Here is a 21664-nt window from a genome sequence, read left to right on the forward strand (position 1 = left end):
TCTCTCTCTCTCTCTCTCTCTCTCTCTCTCTCTCTCCGTCTTTCAGAGTTTCAGAGCTGCAGGTGAATTTCTGCTGCTGCGTGTTTCTTCACTGTGTCCAGTCCTTGACCCTGGAGGACACTGAGGACACTGAGGACAGCAGCAGTAAGAAGACTCACATCTAGTCTGAGACATTACCCACAGTCCTTTGTGTCGGTCAGGGTTAGGGACACTGAAAAGTGACAGACCAGGCAGTTGAAGTTAAAAAATTTGAAGAGAGACAGAGAGAGACAGAGAGAGAGACAGAGAGAGACAGAGAGAGAGAGACAGAGAGAGAGAGAGAGACAGAGAGAGAGAGAGAGAGAGAGAGAGAGACAGAGAGAGAGAGGATGATATGGTGCAATAGAACTAGAATCAAATGAAGCAGATTGTTTGTTTGTTTGTTTGTTTGTTTGTTTGTTTATAATTGAAGTTTTTAATCATATCTAAATGAAACTCGTCGTCAGCTGAGAGACACCTGGTCTAAATGTCTCACCTGTCTCCACCTGCAGGTCTGTCCACCTGTTGTCTGGACTCTCTTCACTTCATCTTCATCGTCTCCGTCGTCTTCAACCTGCTGGTCCTTCTCTCCACCCTCCTCCTCCCCTCGGCCCCCGCACCTCCCCCCTCCTCCTCCTCCTCCCCCCGCCTCCCCTCTGTCCTCTTCTGGCTCCGCCTCCTGGCGGGTCTCTGTGGATCGGGCCTCGTCCAGGATCCGGGACCGGGACTGTTCCTGTCCTCCCTGTTGTCTGAGGTGTGTGTGTTCGTCATGGTGGGGGCCGTGGTGGGGGGTAACACCAGGACCCGGAGCTGTCTTCAGATCAGCTGTGTGGTGTGCTGCAGCATCGCTCTGACCCTGGTTGTCATGGAGACGGGTCTCTGGACTCACAGCTCTGCTCTGGTCCTCTTCAACACCTTCTGCTTCCTGTTCATGGTCCTCACCCACATCCCCCGTCCCCCCCGTCTCCCCCCTCAGGATCCTGTATCTCTGACCGTCCTCACACACAGCCTGCTGTGCTCCTCTGCCTCCCTCCTCCCCCTCCTCAGTCCAGATGTTTCCACATGTGCGGAGCTCGTCCTCTGGTCTCTGTCCTGCTGTGTGGACCCTCTGATCCACCTGGTCCTCGCTCCACGGCTCAGCGAGTCACTGTAAAGGGTTTCTTACTGCAGGAGCTTTCAGTCCTGAACCTCTTCACCTTCATGTGAGGGGAATCAAACAACCCAGAGTCGGTTACAGTTAATTAACAGCTTCATTATTGATTCATACCTCAGCACCACTCTGTCTTTAATCACTTAATTGATCACCTCTGTTAAACATCTGCAGAACATCTGGACCTGATGGACGACTGTTGAACCTTTAATTAATGATTTATTCATGATTTTATGATTGTAGAGCTGATGACGAGGTGACAGCTCCTTAATTAATTTAAGTTTTAAAAAGACAAAGTGTCGTCCTGGAAGATAATAAGTGATAACTGATCAATGAACCATTAATAACTGATCAATGAACCATTAATAAAGCTGTTTTTAAAGATGTTATTGCTGTCGTTTTCTTTGTTGTTGTTGTTTATATAATTAAGTTTCGTCCTTCTGAATCTGATTTCAGACGTTTTCATTTTCCTCCGTCTTCAAAGTTTAAAACGTTAATAAGATGAAATAGAAAATGTTTTGAATAATAAAGGATTCGAGAAATAAAAGTAACATTATCCTGACTGAAGGAGAAGGAACCAATCAGTCTTCAGTGATGATCAATACAAGTATCAGCTTCAGACTGATCCTGGATCAGTGTTCTCTCTGACACACACACAAAGTGTTTCGAACAGTAAAAGTCAAAGTTCTATTTTCTTCATTAGGATCTAGAATAAACACCTTTGATATCGTTTCATCTCTTTGTTGTTTTATCTGTTAATCATTAAGTGAGACTAATTATCATTTGAAACATTTATGGTTTTCTTAATATTTGTGATTTTAACTCTGTCCGGCAGAGATTCAGCTTTTTTCAGCTGGTGTTTCATAATCACATGAAACTTTTAAAATACAGAAATGTAAGTGTTGAAACAAGAAGCTGAAAAATTCATTGATTAAAACTCACTTATTTAGTGAGTTACTTTCATTTTTATTTTCATGTAACTTACTTCTGTTTTATGTTTGTTTTTGTTTCTAATTCCCCTTTTTCTTTCTGGAAGCTCTTTGTGACTTTGATAAGAAAAGTGCTATAGAAATAAAGTTTATAATTTTTACATAATTATCCTCTGAAAAGTCTAATTTTCTCTGTTTTTCTCAGTTTGATGTGACATGCTCTTATTGTGAAGGGCATTTCTCCCTGCTGACTGAACAATCGATCAGAAAGAATCAACAGATCAATAATAAGACACAATAAACACTCAGGAGACATTCGAGTTTCTTTAGAAAATAATTTAATAACATTTGAATCCAACATGTAAAAAACACAGTGAAGGACTTTGTCTCCTCTCCTTGCTAATCAATAATCAATACTCTTTAATGATTCTGTGGCAGAATTTTGACAAAAAGAAAAAAGACAAATTGCACATGAGGTCATGTGACCGAGTCCTGACTGTCTCTACAGGACGTCCCGGAGCTGGACTCGGCGAGGATCAGTCTCTGTGGCAGTCTCTCTCTCTCTCTCTCTCTCTCTCTCTCTCTTTCTCTCTCTCTCTCAGCCAAATAGAAAATACTACCCAGGCCGCAGCCAGATCAATAATCAGATCAATAATCAGTTTGATCAGTTTTAACAAAATAAAAGTCTTGTTTTTCCTCTGGGACACAAAGAAAAGACAATGCAGCATCACTACAGGAGGGAGGGAGGGGGGTGGCGGAGGGGGCATCCTTTAAAACACACACTGGGGGGGGGGGGTCCAAAACACCACAGTGAGATGTCACGGTCCGTCCCACCTAACGGCCCCGCCCCCACCCCCCCCTCAGGGAACTTAAAACAAAAGGAGGGAGATGAATCCAAATGAAAGTGAGAGAAACAGAAGGACATGAAGTGAGACACTGTCACTCAGCAGCTCGATACTTACGTACAGGTGAGACGGACATTAGCTGTCCACATGTGGACACTGGAGGGAGGGGGGGCCTCCGAGGAGTCCTGGGGGAGGCGGAGGGGGGGACGTCTGTCTTACCTCGTCTGATTGTCTGCTCTCACTCAATCATCTGCAGCCAATCAGCTGCTTTGTTATTGTCGGGGGGGAGAACAGTACAGGTGTAGTCTGAGGTAGAGGGGGCGGAGCCAAAGACGTCAGTGATCTTCAGTCTGAACTCGACCGACTAAACTCACTCCCACCTGCTGACACCAGTCCACCAACCGCCTGAGCCGCTCTGAGGCTCCGCCTTCTGCCGCTTCAAACAGCAGCCGCTGGAGGGGGAGACGGGGGGGTGGAGGAGAGAGAGGGAGAGGAGGGGGGGCAGACATTAAGAGAGGGGAAAGAGGGGAAGGAGAGAGAGGAGATGGGGGGGATGAGGGGGCTCAGGTGAACATGCGTGTATACAGGTGTGATATAAACAAGAGAAAGAGACAGTTTCCACCCGTCACTTCACCTGCTTCAGTCCAGACTCCATACAGGTGAACCTGACACACAGGTGTTCGTCAGGTACACCTGTACCAGTCAGACCAGGTGTGACTGAGACAGGTGAGGTGACAGCGTGCGTGCGTGCGTGTGTGTGTGTGTGTGTGTGTGTGTTAGAGAAAGTGAAGGGGTGAATTACATCTTTCCACAGGGCAGCACACAGTGGGAGGTTTTGGAGCGCCTGCTGATAGAGAAGTCTCACCTACAAAAACAAAACAATCAAATAAAAGAGGGGAGAAAAAACAAACAAACAAACAAACAAAAACAAACAAACAAACAAACAGCAGGAGCATCAGTTCAACAGGACGAGGACAGACACACAGTGTGGGATGAGGTCAGAGGTTAAGCTACACATTACTGTGACGCTGATACAGAGCCTGCAGAGAGAGCCAGAGACAGGAAGTGATCATCAACAGGCCGCAGCAGGTTCTGACTCACGCCGCGTTTTTACAAGAGAAGAAGACCCGTTCACTCACTCATCCCTCCATCACTGACTCACCTCCGATCGCTCCTTCAGCTCCCTCTCCACAGCTATCGCTCTGCAGAGAGAGAGAGACACACGTCAGCCTCACTCGGCAAACACTCACTACGACCTCCTCCTCGTGGTCGTATCCCTCCGCCACTCAGACTAGTCCCAGGTCACTTCCTGTTCGTCCAGAGTCACACAAGATATGAACCATCTGTGTGAAAGTTTGTCATAGCTGCTGTGAAGTCTCGAGCTCTGGAGTCATGAATGTTTGTACCGAGTGTGAAGTGATTCTCTCCAGGAGTTCACAAACCCAAAATCACGTTTTGTGAGGTCACCGTGACCGTGACCTTTGAACTTTGACCATTAGCCACCAAATTCTAATCAGTTCATCCTCGAGTCCAGGTGAACGTTTTTAGTTCCGTCAGGCGTGAGGGAGACACTGACAGTCACTGAAGACGTGGAGCGGTCTCAGGTACTCACATCCTCCAGCTGGACACACTCCTGGGACAGTTGCTGCTCAACATCCTGGACTGGAACTTCAGGTGTTCCATGTTCCCGTCCTGCCACTCCTGACGCAGCAACCTGGACACACACACAGCACTGACACTGCTGTCTCAGAGACTTGTCTGTCTGTCCTTTGTCTGTCTGTCCTATCTGTTTGTCTGTCTGTCCGTCTGTGCTGCAGATGTTTATTAGCTAACACTGTTTTTAAAACACAGTCATCAGTGTGTGTATGTGTGTGTGTCTCTGTGTGTGTGTGTGTGTGTGTGTGTGTGTGTGTGTGTGTGTGTGTGTACCTCAGGCCCAGCTCAGTGTTGTTGGGCATGGCGTATCTCAGTCTCTCCAGCACCAGTGCATGCTGGGACTGGGGCAGGCAGCTCAGGTAGAAAGACACCACCTGAGGATCCAGTGAACAGAGACAAAGGTCAACAGTGACCAGGTGCTCATGAGCAAGGCAGCGTCCTGACAGTGTGGGAGTACAACGCTTTGACCTGGGGGGGGGGGCGGACCTTGTTGTGGAAGCGGTAGCAGCTCCAGAACTCTGCGGGGTTGAAGGGAACCTCCAGTCGAGACGGGACGGTGCTCAGGCAGCGCTGCACCAGGTCTGAGATCAGTCTGGACTGAGAGCTGGTGGGACCACGAGTCAGCTGACTGCTGCTGAACACCAGGTAACTGAGGAGGGAGGGCCGTGTTCATCTACAGTACATCATGATTAATGATATTGATTGGCGACTGATCGATAACTCACTCCATCCACAGTTTGTGAAGCTCGTCCAGCTGCATGGCCGATCCCAGCGCTCTCTCAAAGGCGTCCACCGTGTCCTCCGCTGAGCCGTGAAGCCACTGCCAGCGACTGAACAACACAACACAGTCACCTGAGGGACCTACACAGAACATGTTCTCTACAGAACCAACAACAGAACGCCGGCCAGAGATCAGCTGTGATCACTTCCTGTCTGCAGTGTATCATGATGTTTTACTGTGAAACTGTTCTGCAGACTCTGTTTCTCTGGAGCTTTATTCTGGAGGGACATCAGAGAGGAAGTGATGTCACACTGAAGCAGCTCAGTATAGATTCATCTGTCACTACAAACTGATCACACTGATCCACTGACTCTAAAATGAGTTGATGATAAAATGATTTTCTTCTACACGACGTCCGAGGAGTTTCTACGTTACTGTACAAAAAGGATTCAATGTAAAACCCACTAGTCAGCTCTCCAACCAATCAGAGAGCTTGTTACAGCCCATGGCCAATGGGATTGTTTAGCCTGGTTTTTACCAGCACTGACGCCCTGTCACAGAGAGGCTAACAGGAGAAGCTAAACGGCTAAGCTAATCATTTAGCTAACAGGAAAAGGAAACGTTCTCACTGTTAAAAACCTTCACATTGTTTTTCTAATATTTATTCATGAACTAATAAATATATTTATTTATATTATAAATATATTTTTATGTATATTAAGGTTGGCTCCTCAGAGACGAGCGGGAGAATCTGGGGCAGTAACAGGAAACACACACCAGTGAATGAGGTGGAGGTGAGGCGTCTGCTGACTGAGCTGCTCCTGAAGATCCTTCTTGATGACGGGGCCTCGCAGCAGCTCCTCGGTGGGGAAACCCAGGATGTGACTGATGGAAGAGAAAAAACAGACTGTAACTGGTCTGAGGTCGTAACACGGCTGCCGCCACGTATCATTCTACTGCTTGATCTGTGTCTGTCCGAGTGTCAGAGCTTCACGATGTACCGCAGAACGTCCTCCGGCTTCTTCTGCCCATGTTCGTCGTCACACAGAGACAGGACGAAGCCTCGGAACAGAGGAACCACGGCGCTCGACTTCTCCTGTGGAGCGGGAAACACCGACATGAACTGGTGTGATCAGAGACAACAACATGTTTCATCATGTTAAATCAACAGTCTTTTTTCTTTTCTCATGACGGACGTTTCTGGTGGAAAAATACGTTTGTGTTTCTCGTCAACACGAGTTTCACTGTATAAATATGGTCGTATCCCTCCGCCACTCAGACTAGTTCCAGGTCACATCCTGTTCATCCAGAGTCAGAGAGAATATGAACCGTGTGTGACGTCTTGAGTAATGGATAAAAAAGTGTTTTGTGAGGTCATCGTGACCTTGACCTTTGACCTTTGACCACCAAAGTCTAATCAGTTCGTCCTTGAGTCCTGGTGAATGTTTCTGCCAAATCTGAAGAAGTTGCTTCAAGGCGTCACTGAGACATCGTGTCCATGAGAAGGAGACAAAATGAAAACAAAATGGCTGCCGCTCTGACTGACGCCGGCGCGAGCGAATACAAAAACCAGGTGAACACCTGAGCTCACCTGGGACATGAGGAACTTGCAGGAGTGATAGAAGACCTCTGCGTTGTTGGGACACTCGGCCAGAGCGTGGAGCCACATGCTGACCGCCTGATCGCCGTCTCCCTTCCTGATGTGGAGGTCGGCCAGAGCGTCTCGCAGCGCGCAGGACTCAGGACACGCCTCCAGCAGAGACTCACACAGGACGACGCCCTCGTCGTACCTGCAGGGACACGACAACAACACTGGCATCTTCATACAGAGCTGAAGACGGTCGACAAGACGCTGTTCACATTGTGACCTCACCGCTCCAAACAACACATCATCGACTTACTGTTCCACGCCTTTATTTTGACAGAGAGAGCGGAGACAGACAGGAAATACAGGAGAGAGAGTTCAGCACGCCCTAAACACCTGGCCACCGGGACGCCTCACGAAATATCAGCTTCTTACAAACTGTTGAACTGTTTGAGCTTCTGTCCATTAATCAACACGTTTTAACGGTTTTAAGCTGCAAGAAACAAGCTCCTCCCACAGACACCTGGTGACATCATGAGCTTCATGAGCTCAGTAGAAGCAGGTGAGTCCTCCTCACTCACCTCTGCAGCAGTCTGTAGAGGAAGATGAGGTTGGTGTGGAGAGGCAGACAGGCCAGCGTCCTCTCGCTCGGAGACAGAGACTCGTCGCTGCACTGGTGGACGGCGTCTGAGGGAGAAACCACGTCAGAGAGTCAGAGACCACAGAGTCGAACTAAGACCTGAACCCGAAGCGTTTCCTCTGGTGTCGGCTTCTGTACCTTGGAAGAGAGCGATGAGGATGTCGAGCGGCGTGCTGACGTCCTGCGGCGTCTTCCACGGCAGCAGGAAGGACTCTCTGCTGACCAGTCTGGACGGACCGGACTCCGCCGGGTCGTACGGGCCGGACGGCAGCCGGTCGAACTCCGTCAGGTGGATGTAGGAGAGCCAGACCAAGGCCCGGTCTCTGGCTGTCAGGTGATCGGCGATGCTCCTGTCATGGGCTGACTTCAAGGCGTTCTGCCAAAGCAAACACAGATCCGTGATGTTAGCAGCTGGTTCTGGATCAGTTAATGTGCCATGAGCCGGAAGGATCAGGGGAAAGTATCTCTACCTGTAAAATGGCCAGAGCGCTCTCCATCCTGCCCGTGAACAGGTTGAGGTGAACTCTGTAGAGCAGAGACTCCATCAGCTGGAAGGACAGTTTGTCCGTGACGCCTGAAGACGGTGACGCCTCTGTGACGAGAAACTGCAGCAGACGATCGCACACGTAGTCCTTCCCCTCGAACGAGCTCTCCAGGTTCAAATACTGCAGCAACAACGTCACACGACACATTTTCCCACGATGAGAAGAAATGTACATGAATAAACTGTGATGGGTGTTCAGAGCAGGTCTGAGGACTCACGTTCCACCACACTCTGTAGTCGGGCGCGTGCTCCACAGCCATCTCACACATCTCCTGGACCTCCTCCCTGCTGCCTCGCCTGGAGAACAGGGACAGGTAGTGGCTCCACACCTCCGGGTTGTCACAGTTACTCTCCAGAGCACGAGACAGCGTGTTCAGAGCGGCTTCCAAACACTCTGCTGCAGACCTGCGCACGCACACGCGCACACACACACACACACACACACACACACACACACACACACACACACACACACACACACACACACACATTAAACCCTCGTATAAAGAAGTGGAAGGACAGACTGAATCAGCTGGTGGCTCAGTGACGTACGTCTCATTCTGACTGAGGTACTTGAAGGCGAGTTTGATCCACAGCTGAGTGTCTCGAGGACTCTCCAGGACGCTGGTCTCCAGGTTTGATATGTCGTCCGTCTCGCTGATGAAGTAACGCTTGTCCTCTGATGTGACACACACGTCTAACGCAGACAGGCTGGTCTTACAGCAGTCGTCTGCGCAGACACAAACATGAGGGATTTATCTCCAGCTGTTCATCATAAAACATCCAGATGTTCAGGAGCTGAAACTGTAGAACTGATCCTGGTCAGAATCATTTCATGTTTCTATGAAAGTCAGCCTCGTACATTCAGACAGAGCGGGAGACGGACGGAGGGAGAATTATATCTGAGGGAGAATGGACAACATGGAGGCGAAGCAGGAGTTTGTCTGGAAGAAGCTGATAAAGTATTTTATTAAACCCTCAGTGACCCTCGTCCTCACCGTATCCTCCAGCTGTGACGCTTCCGCCTGCGGCCTCGTGCTCGCCGTCGTCCTCGGGGCTGAGGCCGCTCTGAGCCGACGGCTTGGGCCTCCACCTCCTCACGTCTTTACAGGTGGTGAAGGGAGGAACTGGAGAACGAGACCGGACCAGAAGTCAGACGTCTGGAAACAGTTTCCGTGGTGACGAGAGCGTTCAGAGAGAAGATGACTCACCGTGTCGTTTGCTTTCGTTCACTTTGCTGACGAGGAGGACGGCCTTCTGGTCGACGCCCATACGACCTTTGTTTGTGCCAAACAGCTTCTTCATGTATTTCTCTACAAAACAGGCAGAACATATAAAACCAGCAGCCGGAGTCTGACCGGAGTCTGACCGGAGTCTGACTGGAGTCTACTTCAGAGGACAAAACATTTCAGACAGCAGTCTGTGGATACACCAGTGTAGAGAGGAAATGCTTCTCTCTCACCTGTGGCAACACTGATGTCATCGTCCGAGCTGCTGTCAGAGCAGCCAATCAGAGACAGGTTGTACGACAGGATGTCCTGGAAGAGCTGGTTTCCAGTCAGAGTGCAGTTTCTCATGTGCTGCCTGCGGTGCAGAGGGAGAGGACGCAGACATTAAACACAGAGGAGACAGCAGCAGGTTGTCAGAGTGAAATCAGTCGGTCGTGATGATTCTCACCATCTGCAGTCGTCGTCGTTGCAGGTTCCTGTGAGGTCGAAGCGGCAGAAACACTTCCTGGGTTCAAGGCTGTTGCTGTATGTCACGGAGCTCAGTGATAACTTCTCCTTGGTCCTGTAATACGGACTGAACCTGGCAGAGACAACACACACACACACGGTTGTTTTTCAGTGTTTCTGTCTTCATGGTGACTCTCTCTGGGCTGGACCCTCCACATACACCTGTATTCATACTGCAGAGGTATTTACAGGACAACCAGCTGACACCTCTGACCACACACAGTGTCACTGATGATGTGACTTCTGACTCCAGTTCACTGCAGCTGTGAGGAGTTAGCTCAGTCTTATTACTTCTGCAAACATGTTAGTAATTATACAGAGATCTGTTTTCACTTTGACATTAAAGGCTCTTTTTCTGTTAATCTGTGTCAGAAGATCCACATTAAATCTGCTTTGATTCACGGCCATAAAACAGTAAAACATCAGGAGGGTCAATTACTTTTTATTGGAGCTGTAAAGTCAGTTTTCAGTGTGTTGATGTGGAGTCTACCTGTATGATCTGAAGACCAGCAGAGGGCTGTGATACGCTCCAAAGGGAACAGGTCTCAGCTCCGAGCTTCCTGACTGACTTGTTGTTGCCTCCATCTCCACTGGAAGCACCTGCACAGAGACAGAGACCCAGACAGCAGGCGTTAGTGTGGGAACCCCCATCAACCACCGTCCACCATCTATCAACCACCGTCCACCATCCATCAACCACCGTCCACAATCCACCGGTCACCACCAACACCATCCATCAACCACCATCCACCGTCCACCATCCACCGTCCACCATCCATCAACCACCAACCATCAACCACCATCCACAATCCATCAACCACCATCCATCAACCACCATCCACCGTCCACCATCCACCGTCCACCATCCATCAACCACCAACCATCAACCACCATCCATCATCCATCGTCCACCATCCATCAACCACCATCGACAATCCATCATCCACCATCCATCAACCCCCGTCCACCAACCATCAACCACCAACCATCAACCACCGTCCACCATCCATCAACCACCGTCCATCAACCAGCAACCACCAACCATCAACCACCGTCCACCATCCATCAACCACCGTCCATCAACCAGCAACCACCAACCATCAACCACCGTCCACCATCCATCAACCACCGTCCATCAACCAGCAACCACCAACCATCAACCACCGTCCACCATCCATCAACCACCGTCCATCAACCAGCAACCACCAACCATCAACCACCGTCCACCATCCATCAACCACCGTCCATCAACCAGCAACCACCAACCATCAACCACCGTCCACCATCCATCAACCACCGTCCATCAACCAGCAACCACCAACCATCAACCACCGTCCACCATCCATCAACCACCGTCCATCAACCAGCAACCACCAACCATCAACCACCGTCCACCATCCATCAACCACCGTCCATCAACCAGCAACCACCAACCATCAACCACCGTCCACCATCCATCAACCACCGTCCATCAACCAGCAACCACCAACCATCAACCACCGTCCACCATCCATCAACCACCGTCCATCAACCAGCAACCACCAACCATCAACCACCGTCCACCATCCATCAACCACCGTCCACCATCCATCAACCACCATCCACAATCCATCATCCACCATCCATCAACCACCGTCCATCAACCATCAACCACCAACCATCAACCACCGTCCACAATCCATCAACCACCATCCACCATCCACAATCCATCAACCACCATCCATCAACCACCATCCACAATCCATCAACCACCATCCATCATCCATAAAGCTAAAACTTTTTATTCTCAACTTGTTCCACATATAAAAACAGACGTGTGATGTTGTTCTGAAGCGTCTCTGCTGCTGCTCATGATGCGACCATTTTTACGTTTTCACATCGAGATCAAAACAATCTGTTTCTCAGTTTCAAACAGAGCTGCAATGATTAAACCATCAACTGATTATTAATCAGCAACTACTTTGATAATCACATAACCACCAACAGTCATTTAATCTAAATTTGCTGTTTCCAAACGTGAGGATCTGATGCTTTACTTCGTCATAAATCACAGTGAACTGAAGCTCTTCAGGTTCTTGATGTTTGTTGGACAAAACAAGAAATTTCAACATCTGGTAGAAATGATAACGAACAAGTTTTCACTATTTTCTGACATTTTTCAGATGAATAAAACAAACACAGAGTAATGAATGTTTTACTTCAGTGTGTGTTTTCTACCACTGAATGATATTTGTGTTGGAGCCCAGATGAAGTTCAAGCATATCACCAGGACTTTAGGCTGATACTGATTGAAGGTTACATTGGTGTAGGACTGGTTTCATATTAGTATCATGTAACTTTGGTTTAGTTTCTTCTGTTTGTATTCTATGAGTCAAAAAATAAAAAAATAAAAGTTCTGGTGTCACCTGTCCAGTTGGGGGGCGGTCATCGTTTTCCTCCAGGTTCTGCAGCTCCGTCAGCAGCAGCTCTCCCAGCCGGGCCTGCTGCTGGTACCTCAGCTTCAGAGCGTCCAGGTCCAGACCTGCAAACATCTCTGCGGGAGCCTCGGAGCTGGTTGCGGTCTTGGCGGGTTTGGCGGTGCTGCTGTCTTTGGCTGGAGTGGAGCTCAGCTGCTCCAGGTTGGGTTTGGTGAAGGAGCTGCTGGACTGACGGAGGGAGTGTCGGCGGGGGCCTTTAGCAGCGGGGGCAGGAGCCGCTGCCGTTGCAGGTTCTGATTCGTGATCTTCGGCCTCAGCGACATCTTCGCTGTCCAGGGTGAGTTTGTCCTGGGTGAGGTCGTGCAGGGAGGGCTGGGGCAGAGGGAAGGGGCTGGAGGGGGAGGGGTGTGGGATCTGGATCTGAGGGTCAGGGGGGGTGGAAGCTCGTACTGGCGGCTCTGCAGGCGGCTCTGGTGTCGCTCCTTTGTTGCGCAGGGCCTGAGCCTCCTTCAGCTTCTGGATCTTGAGGGCGTATTCAGACTCCAGCTGCTGCAGCCGCTGCTTCTGAGCAATCAGCTCTGCAAAGTGACGCTCTGAGCCGCGAGGAGCGCCGTCCACACGCTGCAGCTTACTGGGCTGAGAGGACACAAAGATTCAAATAGTCAGGACCACACACACACACACACACACACACACACACACACACACACACACACACACACAGTCCAAGTTACAGCCTCATTACACGCTCATTATGCACACATGTGAAGCCCTGTACATCTGATGAGTTCATGCCTGTGTCATCTCTCTCAGTTCACTTTTCTGTGCGTGAGTGGAGCTGTGACTGTTGTTCAGTCACAAAGGACGTCTGAATATTTGCAGAGGAGCATCTTCTACACAGTATTATTTATGTACGTTGTTGTTTACCTGGAGTGCAGTCACCTGTGTTCACACAGCACTCTCCACAAGTTAAAACCAGTTTGAGGCTTAAATCACTGTGAATGACACATTAACCAACACTTCATGAGCTCCTCACCTACTTACTATTATCATTATTAGAAGTAGTAGCAGTAGCATTAGCATTAGTAGCAATCTCTAAAATGTCAGTTTGTTTTCCTGTTTTCTCTCGTTACAAACTGAATATTTATATATGAGGTGTCAGTTTGGACATTTCATGCAGTAAAAGCTGAATTAATGAAGAAACAATCAGCAGGTTGGTTGCTGCTGAAATGTCTGCCTGTTCCCCGGGAGGGCAGCAGAGTAGCTCAGGTGTGTTCCTCACCAGGTTGGTGTGGTTGTCTGTTCTGCGCTTGGATCCTCTTCCAGCAGCGAGCTGCGCCTGAGCCAGCTCCTGCTCCAGCCTGACAGCCAGACTCTTCTTTATGGACACTCTGTGTTCGACACGATGCACCTGCACAGAGCAGCAGAGGTCAGACTGAGGTACAGACCACACACTGAAGTGAACGGCGGCTGTGGGCGTGGCCCTCTGCGGTTCACCTGTTCCTGCAGCTTCTTCAGCAGCGTCTTGTTGGCGCTGACGATCTTGTCTGAGGCCTGGAGCTGCTCTCTCAGTTTGGCCACTTTGGCCTCAGCGGCCTTCAGAGACTCTCTCTTCTTCAGCTCCTGCTGGAGCAGATGTCTGAGCACGGCCTCGTCTCTCTGCAGCAGCTCCCTGTGAAGCAGGTGAGAGTCACAGTCCGACACTTTGACACCTGGTTCTCTGATCAGATCATGGCGTAGGTTTGGTCTCGGCATCGTTAGGGACACAACAACCCTCCCGATAACAAAACAACAACGATGTAATAATGTAAAGTTGTAAGGACATGTCCCGACCGTACGTCCACGGATCAGGTGATAAAAGGTGCAGACGGCTCAACACGTTTCCAAACGTGTGAACTCGTGCTGTGTGACGTGGTGTTCGTGGTTCAGTGTCGCTCACCTGTTCTTGTTGAGTCTCTGCTCGGCCTCACTCAGCTTCACCTCTGCAGCACTTTTCCCCGATGAATCCAGCACAGACTCGGAGCCGGCCGGGGAGGCGGAGCTCCGAGGACTCGGACTGTGATCCTTCAGCATCTTCTGCTTCTCCCTGCTGCACCAACCATGTCACTCGTTAGTCTAACGACGGCTGATCTCTCTCTGTGTTAATGACAGTATTTGATTGAAATCTTGGTACCTGGCGATTTCCTCTTTGAGCAGACGGTACTCGGCCTTCTTGGCCTCTGGGAGCGCCTCAGGAGTCCTGACCGGGTTGTTCTCTTTCTCCGATCCGGAGGCTCCTTTAGGCTTCGCAGCCTGGAAACGACAGGTTCAAATCACGAATCAACACAGACACAGAGCAGGTGATCCTCCATCCATCAGAGGATGTTTTACTTCTCTTTGATTTGATTAATTAGTCAGCGTCTTTGTTTTGTCTTCTCTTGTTTTAATTGATTCCACTGGACAAATCACTAACCTGGACCTTTTGTAAAATCAAGTTTCGTTCTTGACTCATTAAGATCATTAAAACCTTCATTAAGAGACAAGATTAGATTTTATTGATCTGCATCTTTCCTGCTGTTCAGTGTGTTTACATTGAGATCTGCTCGTCCTCACACAGGACAACACCTACCTGTGTGAGGCGGGAAAATCAGCCAGTGATCAGCTGACCTCTTCATTAACACGAGTTTGTGATTTAAAGACACAATAACTGAGTGAATCAACCGGGACCAGAACTGTTGATGGTCTCTCGTTGTCTGAACTTTGAGCTACAGAACCAGTAGAAACCATGTGACTGAAGCTCCTCCTCCTTTCACTCTCACGTTTTGGACTAAATGACGACGATCAGGTGACTGTAACACCTGTATCCCCGCCTGTCTTGAGTGAATGTTCTAATTGTATGGTCGTGTTCCAGCAGGTGCAGAGCCCCACCTCCACGCTCCTCCTGGCTTCTTTGATCATGAACTCCAGTCCTCCGAACACGGCCTGTGTGGAGCTGCAGGCGTCCAGGTCCGAGTCGCTGTCGTCAGAGTCGTTGAGAGAAACCACCACGGACTTGTGTCTGGGCAGCTGCAGAGAACAGAGCAGATAACGCTGACATCATGAGGCTGTGTGTGTGTGTGTGTGTGTGTGAGTGTGTGTGTGTGTGTGTGTGTGTGTGTGAGACGCTGTATCTAATCTAGTATTATATATATAAAATAAGATTATATGTATATAATAAAGTCTGATCAGCTGATCTCTGACAGAAACGACGCATGTCGTGAGGAGGTGAGATCTGATCACCTGACCTGTTACTGCAGGTGTTACTACACAGTGAGGAGGCGTGTTACAGGAGCACGTCTTTCTCAGGGTCTTACCACCAGCGGCGCTCTGGGGGCGTGATGACCTCTGGTGAACTTGTTGGCTCGTGGCTGAGACACCGTGTTCAGACTGACGGTGCTCAGGTTTCCTCTGGGCGGCTGCTGGACGCCTGCGGGAGGCTGACGGCTCGGGGAGGGAGGAGCGCTGGAGCTCTTCTCCTGGAGGGAAACATACATCATCATCACCATCATCATCATCATCCACAGACACTGTCATATAAATACAAAGGACAACAACAGCACCACCCAGTGTTCACAGTCAGTAACGCACCTCGGGCGCCACCACCCTCTTGTTGGCCATGGACATCAGACAGGTCTCCCTCAGCAGCATCTCCTCCTCCTCTTCCTCATCGGCAAAGGGAGGTTTGGGGGGAGGCTCCAACTCGTCTGGTGGAGGGGGGAGAGGGGGAGGCGGGGGAGGGACACCGGACAACATGGGGGAGAGGAAGGGCTGAGAGAAATCCTGAGGGAGGGAAAGATAGATGGAGTTTACTTCACACACACGTCACAAAAGACATTATACACACACACACACACACACACACACACACACACACACACACACACACACACACGTACCAGTCTGAACTGAGCAGAGTCCGTCATGTACAGAGACACCTGAGGGAAACATCCCGGGTCGTCGGCGCTGAACGGGTTGTGTGTTGGAGACGGGACTGAAAACAGACAGAGGTCACATGGTCACTGTCAGTTTGGACCTGGTTCTGTTCTGTTGAGGATCATGTGTGAGGAGACTGGTTCGTGTATTTCTGGGTGTGAGATCATGGAAATGTGCAGTTTATCTGCGACTGTCACATAAAGACTGAACAGGTGAAGGAGGGCGGAGCTCTGTCTCCTCACCTGGTGAACTGGTCTCACTGTCCGTGTCCATCGCCACCTCGTCGTAGTTGTCGTACTGGTAGAGGTTCCCTGAGGCGTCCAGGCCTTGTTTACCTGTGGACTTCCTGTGTTCACGGTCTCTGGACTGAAGGACAGATGTCAAACTGTCACTTTGTTTTTCATCATTTTCTTATTGATCAAAGCACAAATTGATTAAGATGAACTGATAATAAACTGATCAGTCAATGAGACACACACACACACACACGCACGCACGCACACACACACACACACACACACGAGCCTCTCACTTTACTGCGCGTCCTCATCTTCCCTCCCACCAGCTTCATGAAGCGGTTGTACTGCTCGTCCTGGTTGGACAGGTCTCGGATTCGCCGGATCTCGTCCTCTCGTTTTCGCCGCTCCTCCTCGTCCTGGCGGCGTTTCTCCTCCTGCTCCCTCTGCTGCTGCAGCTTCCACGTCCTCAGCTGCTGCTTCCTGAACGCCTGCTTGGCGGCTGAGCCTGAGAGCAGAGGAGACACTGATTAGAGACTGCAGGTGAAGACCGGCTCAGTCTGACCCGTTCTGATCCTCTCACCTGGACTGATCATCTTCTTGTTGGGGTGGGGTTTCCCTGCAGCCCTGCCTCTCTCCAGCAGAGACTTGGGACCAGGTTTCGGACTCTGTTTTGGTCTGTCTCTCTCTGGGACTCTCTCTCTGTCTCTGTCTGGAGGTCTGGGTCCAGCCTTGGTCCTGTCTCTGTCCCTCTCCAGAGGTTTGGACCTGGTTCTGTTCCTCTCTGCAGCAGCAGCAGCAGCTGTGGCGGAGGAGGCGGACCTGGTGGTGACCCTCTGCCTGCCGGGGGGAGCGGCTGCGGGGGCGGAGCTCTTCTCCTGGGCGGCTCTGGTGATTCGGTCTTTACTCTTCTTCATCACCTGCTGCTCCTTCTGCTGCCACTTCTTACTGGCCGACTGCAGAGCGAGGAGACGCAGCTGCAGCTCCGACAGCTCCTCCTCCTCCACCTTCACCGCCGGCTGCTGAACACACAGCCACACAACGTTTAAACATACAGACTCTTACAGAGGTCACTGAACACACCGGCGGTCCCGGCCCCACCTTGTCAGGAGAGATGAGGGAGTCCTCGCTGGAGGCCGACGACTCTCTGCGACACGAACACGTCTTTTTAGGTTTGTCCTTCTCGTCTCTGTCCGTGTCCTCGCTGCAGCACAAACACGTCTTCTCCTCCACCTCCACCTCCGGCTTCTGCTCCGTCTCTCCTCCATCGTCCATCTTCTCCTCTCCTTCACCTGTAAACACACCACACCTGAGCTCAAACCTCTGAGTGCTAACCCGTCACTGAGCTTCAACACCTGTGACTCCAGCGTCACAACGCGACAGGAACAAACACTCACCCTCTTTGACAGCTCCGCCTCCTCCGTCCTGCCCCGCCCACTTCCTCTTCAGCTCGTCCAGATTGACGGGAGTGGGCAGTTTCTGACGCAGAGGTTTGATGTTGAACGCCTGGAACACTTTCCTCTCGGCCTTCTCCAGCTCCGACGGATCCTCGGGTCCCGCTGGACTGTGAGCCGCTTCTGGCGCCGGTCTGGCCTCTGTAATACTGGCAGCGTTGTCTGGGGTGTCCTCTCTGACGGGGGAGGCTTTGGGCTCCAGGGCCATGGTCTCCTCTTTACGGATGCACTCCAGCTCCAGCTGAATCTGTTTATACTTGGACAGCAAGTCCTCGAAGGACTCGTCAACACTGTTCTCAGGTTTGGAAACACTGTGAGCTGCTTTCCTGGTCTGAGTCCGGCCCAGCAGCTTCTCTGAGGCCGGGTTAAGGAAGAGAAACAGCTGCACATAGAGCTCAATGATGAACACAAAGTCAGTCATGATCTTAGTTGGAGCGACGTTTTTTCATTTCATTCCATTTTCACTAAAAAATATAAATAGAATCACTTCCTGTTCATCCAGAGTCACAGAAAACATAAACATGTGTGTGAAAGTTGGTCAGAGATGCTGTGAAGGCTTGAGTGATGGTTAAAGTGTTTTGTCAGGTCACACTGACCTTTGACCTTTGACCACCAAAATCTAATCAGTTTGTTTTTGAGTCCAAGTGAACATTTGTGCCAAATCTGAAGGATTCCCTCCAGGTGCTGTGGAGGTATGGTGTTCACAAGGCCAAAACTGTTTTGTGAGGTCACTGTGACCTTTGACCCCCAAATCTAATTAGCTCAGCTCCGAGTCCTAGTGAATGTTTTGTTCCGTGAAGGAGTTAATGAGATATCGTGTCCACAAGGAGACGGACGTACAGACAACCTGAAAACAAAATGGCCGCCGCTCTGACGGTCGCTGGCGTGGAGGAAGAAAAATGATGATGATGTGATTGTTGTTGGATCTGGTACCAAACAAACATGTTCCCCTGTGGAAAATATCTAGAGACCGGAGCGTCTGCAGCTTCATGATGCTTCAGTGATGGTCTGTTGTTGTTGTTGTTGTTGTTGTTGTTGTTGTGACACATTTTACCTTCATCTAAAAAACACAGCTCCTGTGATTTGGATATTTCACCTGGTCACATTGTGATTTCCATAATATTTCCATTAATTGTTCAAACCTGGCTTCAAATAACGATTAGCATCATCTGACCAATTATTTTATTTATTAATGGATCACATTTTATTTTTATTCTGTAAAATGTCAGAAAATTATTTGTCACAAAATATGTGAATTGAAATATTTGCAGCGGAGCGGCTTATAAACACTATTGTTCAATAAGGAAGTGACAGGTTTCACTTCTCTCTGTAGGTTTAAAGAAAATAACAGATTATCCAATAATTTCTCCTCCATAAAAGACAGAAAGCATTTATTCAACTTGTTCTGTGCAGTGATCCACCGCGCTGCCGACAGACAGGAAGTTGGTTTTACTCAGCTGTTACCGTCATCGACTTTAGGTTTCGTTTCCTTAGCAACAGCAGCTTTAACAGGTCCAGCTGCACAGTGTGACCTACATGTGATCTAACACGGACAACTGGCCCTTTAAGTGTTATCCTGACAGATTAACACACAGGGACAATGGGGGTTAAATTCACCTGATCAGTGTCAGATAAAATGTTTATTTTCATCATCATCTAATGTGCTGATCATCTGTACGATGACGAAGAGCTGGTGTTTTCCACCTTATCTGTTTGATTCATGATGACGAGGCTGAAGTCAGTGTGTGATTCATCAGTGATAATGAGCCTCACGCATCAGCTACAGCCCGGACACTTACTCTGTTTCACATTCAGGAAAGCTTCATTCTGTTTATTAAAGTGAATCAATGGTGCGTTCACTGTTTTCTCCAACAACAGAGCAGTTTACAAACCACATTTACACTGAGACTTGGACTTCATTAAAAATCTGACTCTGTTTGAAACTGCTTCAGACTCATGAAACCTTCATTCTGAGATTATTATAGATATTCATTATTATAAGATTTCACAGCTTTCCCATGCTGGTCACATCAGACCAGCTCAGGATCAAAAACCACTGAACACAAACTTTTCACATCTGGACATACTGATCAGAAGCTGACATCAGTGTCATTAATTAATTGATTATCAAAGCAGTGATTATTGTTTTATCAGAGCCCAACCATGAGCCTGAAGTCAGACTAGTCTACACTCTGTGGCTGGTGCTGGTCTGACCCACCAGTCCAGGTTCATGTGTGGCCTGTCAAACCCCCACAGACCTCTGGTGGACTCTAATCACTGTCCCCTGACGGCTGCTTACACTCGGATAAAACAGTTAGAGAGACCTGGGAAGGATACGTTTTCTCGAGGGAGAGTCAGTCCTGTTGCTGTGACTCTCTCCGGGCCCGTAACGACCAGGGGGAGGTCTGTTACCTCGGTTCCAGGCCCCGCGGCCACAGTTCGACATGGACCGGTGCCTGAACCTGCCGAGGGCGCCGTGGCTCCGCTCCCAGAAGCTGGACCGCGGGCTGGGCTCCCCGTGTGGACCGTGACCCGGCGGCGGCGGCAGAGGTAGCGGCAGAGGAGAGGGAGGCCGGTCGGGCCCGCTCGGCCCGCACTGCTGCCTGTGGCCCGGGGGGAAAGGGCCGTGTCCATGAGGTCCGAGGTTGTATGGCATCAGGATGCGGAAATCTGGCGGCTGGTGGCCCATGTGTGGCAGCATGTTTGGCGGGTGTTGGTGGGGTTTTCGTGTCCGTGGTGGAGGAGCCCCGCGGCCGCCCGGCCTGTTACCATCCCCCCGCCGGAATGGCACACTCTCCTCGGTTTCATCATCGCAGATCTCTCCGTCTTCGAGCTCCCCCTCCTCTCTGGGAGATCGACTAACCGTGTTTACGTCCATGTTGTAGTGAAGTCAGCAGCGGCCTGCGGACCGTGAACTCACCAGAACGTGGACCCGACGTCCATTTTACCGTTTGAAACAACTGTTGGTTTGAACCCGGTCCGCCCTGATAGTCAGCTCACCGACTGCTTCTTCTTCGCGTATTCCCTTAGTCAACTACCGCGAGACAACCCGAGACTTTACGAGGCTGGAAGAAACCCATATAAGGAGACCGGTATATATATATATATATATATATGTCCATGATTTTTTTACAGTCCACACAAATGTCGTTTATTAAAAGCGCAGCATATATATTTGATGCCTATTTAAATGAAATGATATAATAAAAAAAATAAAAAAAATAAAAATATATATATATATGATTGATTTATATGATTCATTTTCTTTCATCTGATCTATGTTGCTCAGTTGTTTCTATTGTTTCTGCATTTTTCCTCAGTGTGATTTGTGCCTTTTTGACTGTTATAAAGATTGTCAGTTACTTACACTAACATATAAACACGTCCACTTGTTTGTATGACTACATAGCTGAATGTATATTTAAATCGTTGAACATTTGTATTTCTACTATTAATATTTTTTTATTTTATTTTATTTTTTTCGGGTCACAGGTCTCACTTGTAAATGACAACTTGATCTCAATGTGACTTCCTGATAAAATAAAGCACGTACATCATAGAGAAAATGACAAGTTAGTATCCCAGAACAGGAGAACTGGTTTGTTTCTGAATCTCTGGGAACTTGGAGGTATAACGGAACCAACAGAAGATTTTTACCCTAGAGCATGTTTCAAAACAAAGAACCAGTCTGAGATGTAATCAAACTGATGGGAACACTGTGCTGCTTGACTGGTGAGGGTTTTATCACTGTATGTTCTGTGTTACTGTCAAAAAGCAGAAAT

At 49.3% G+C, this 21664-nt stretch overlaps 1 protein-coding gene across 1 annotated transcript; it reads right to left on the reverse strand.

Annotated features, from left to right (window-relative positions):
* Nucleotides 1–2964: 2964 nt before the first annotated feature.
* Nucleotides 2965–20938, reverse strand: zfc3h1 (zinc finger C3H1-type containing). Its single transcript, XM_022761615.1, is given in 36 exon segments — nt 2965–3394; nt 3745–3807; nt 4105–4144; nt 4555–4656; nt 4872–4972; nt 5085–5247; nt 5324–5428; nt 6097–6204; nt 6321–6415; nt 6911–7109; nt 7486–7591; nt 7683–7920; nt 8015–8209; nt 8307–8493; nt 8641–8804; nt 9087–9131; nt 9133–9215; nt 9300–9401; nt 9551–9672; nt 9766–9897; nt 10315–10424; nt 12230–12877; nt 13524–13652; nt 13739–13913; nt 14181–14330; nt 14415–14533; nt 15149–15286; nt 15574–15735; nt 15848–16039; nt 16156–16250; nt 16435–16558; nt 16725–16936; nt 17012–17450; nt 17530–17720; nt 17826–18236; nt 20220–20938. Coding segments are annotated over 36 exon segments (6303 nt in total). The 5' UTR covers nt 20761–20938; the 3' UTR covers nt 2965–3277.
* Nucleotides 20939–21664: the final 726 nt, after the last annotated feature.

The sequence above is a fragment of the Seriola dumerili genome, unplaced genomic scaffold, assembly GCF_002260705.1.
Source record: "Seriola dumerili isolate Sdu_G_001 unplaced genomic scaffold, Sdu_1.0 BDQW01000417.1, whole genome shotgun sequence".
NCBI classification, from domain to species: Eukaryota; Metazoa; Chordata; class Actinopteri; order Carangiformes; family Carangidae; genus Seriola; species Seriola dumerili.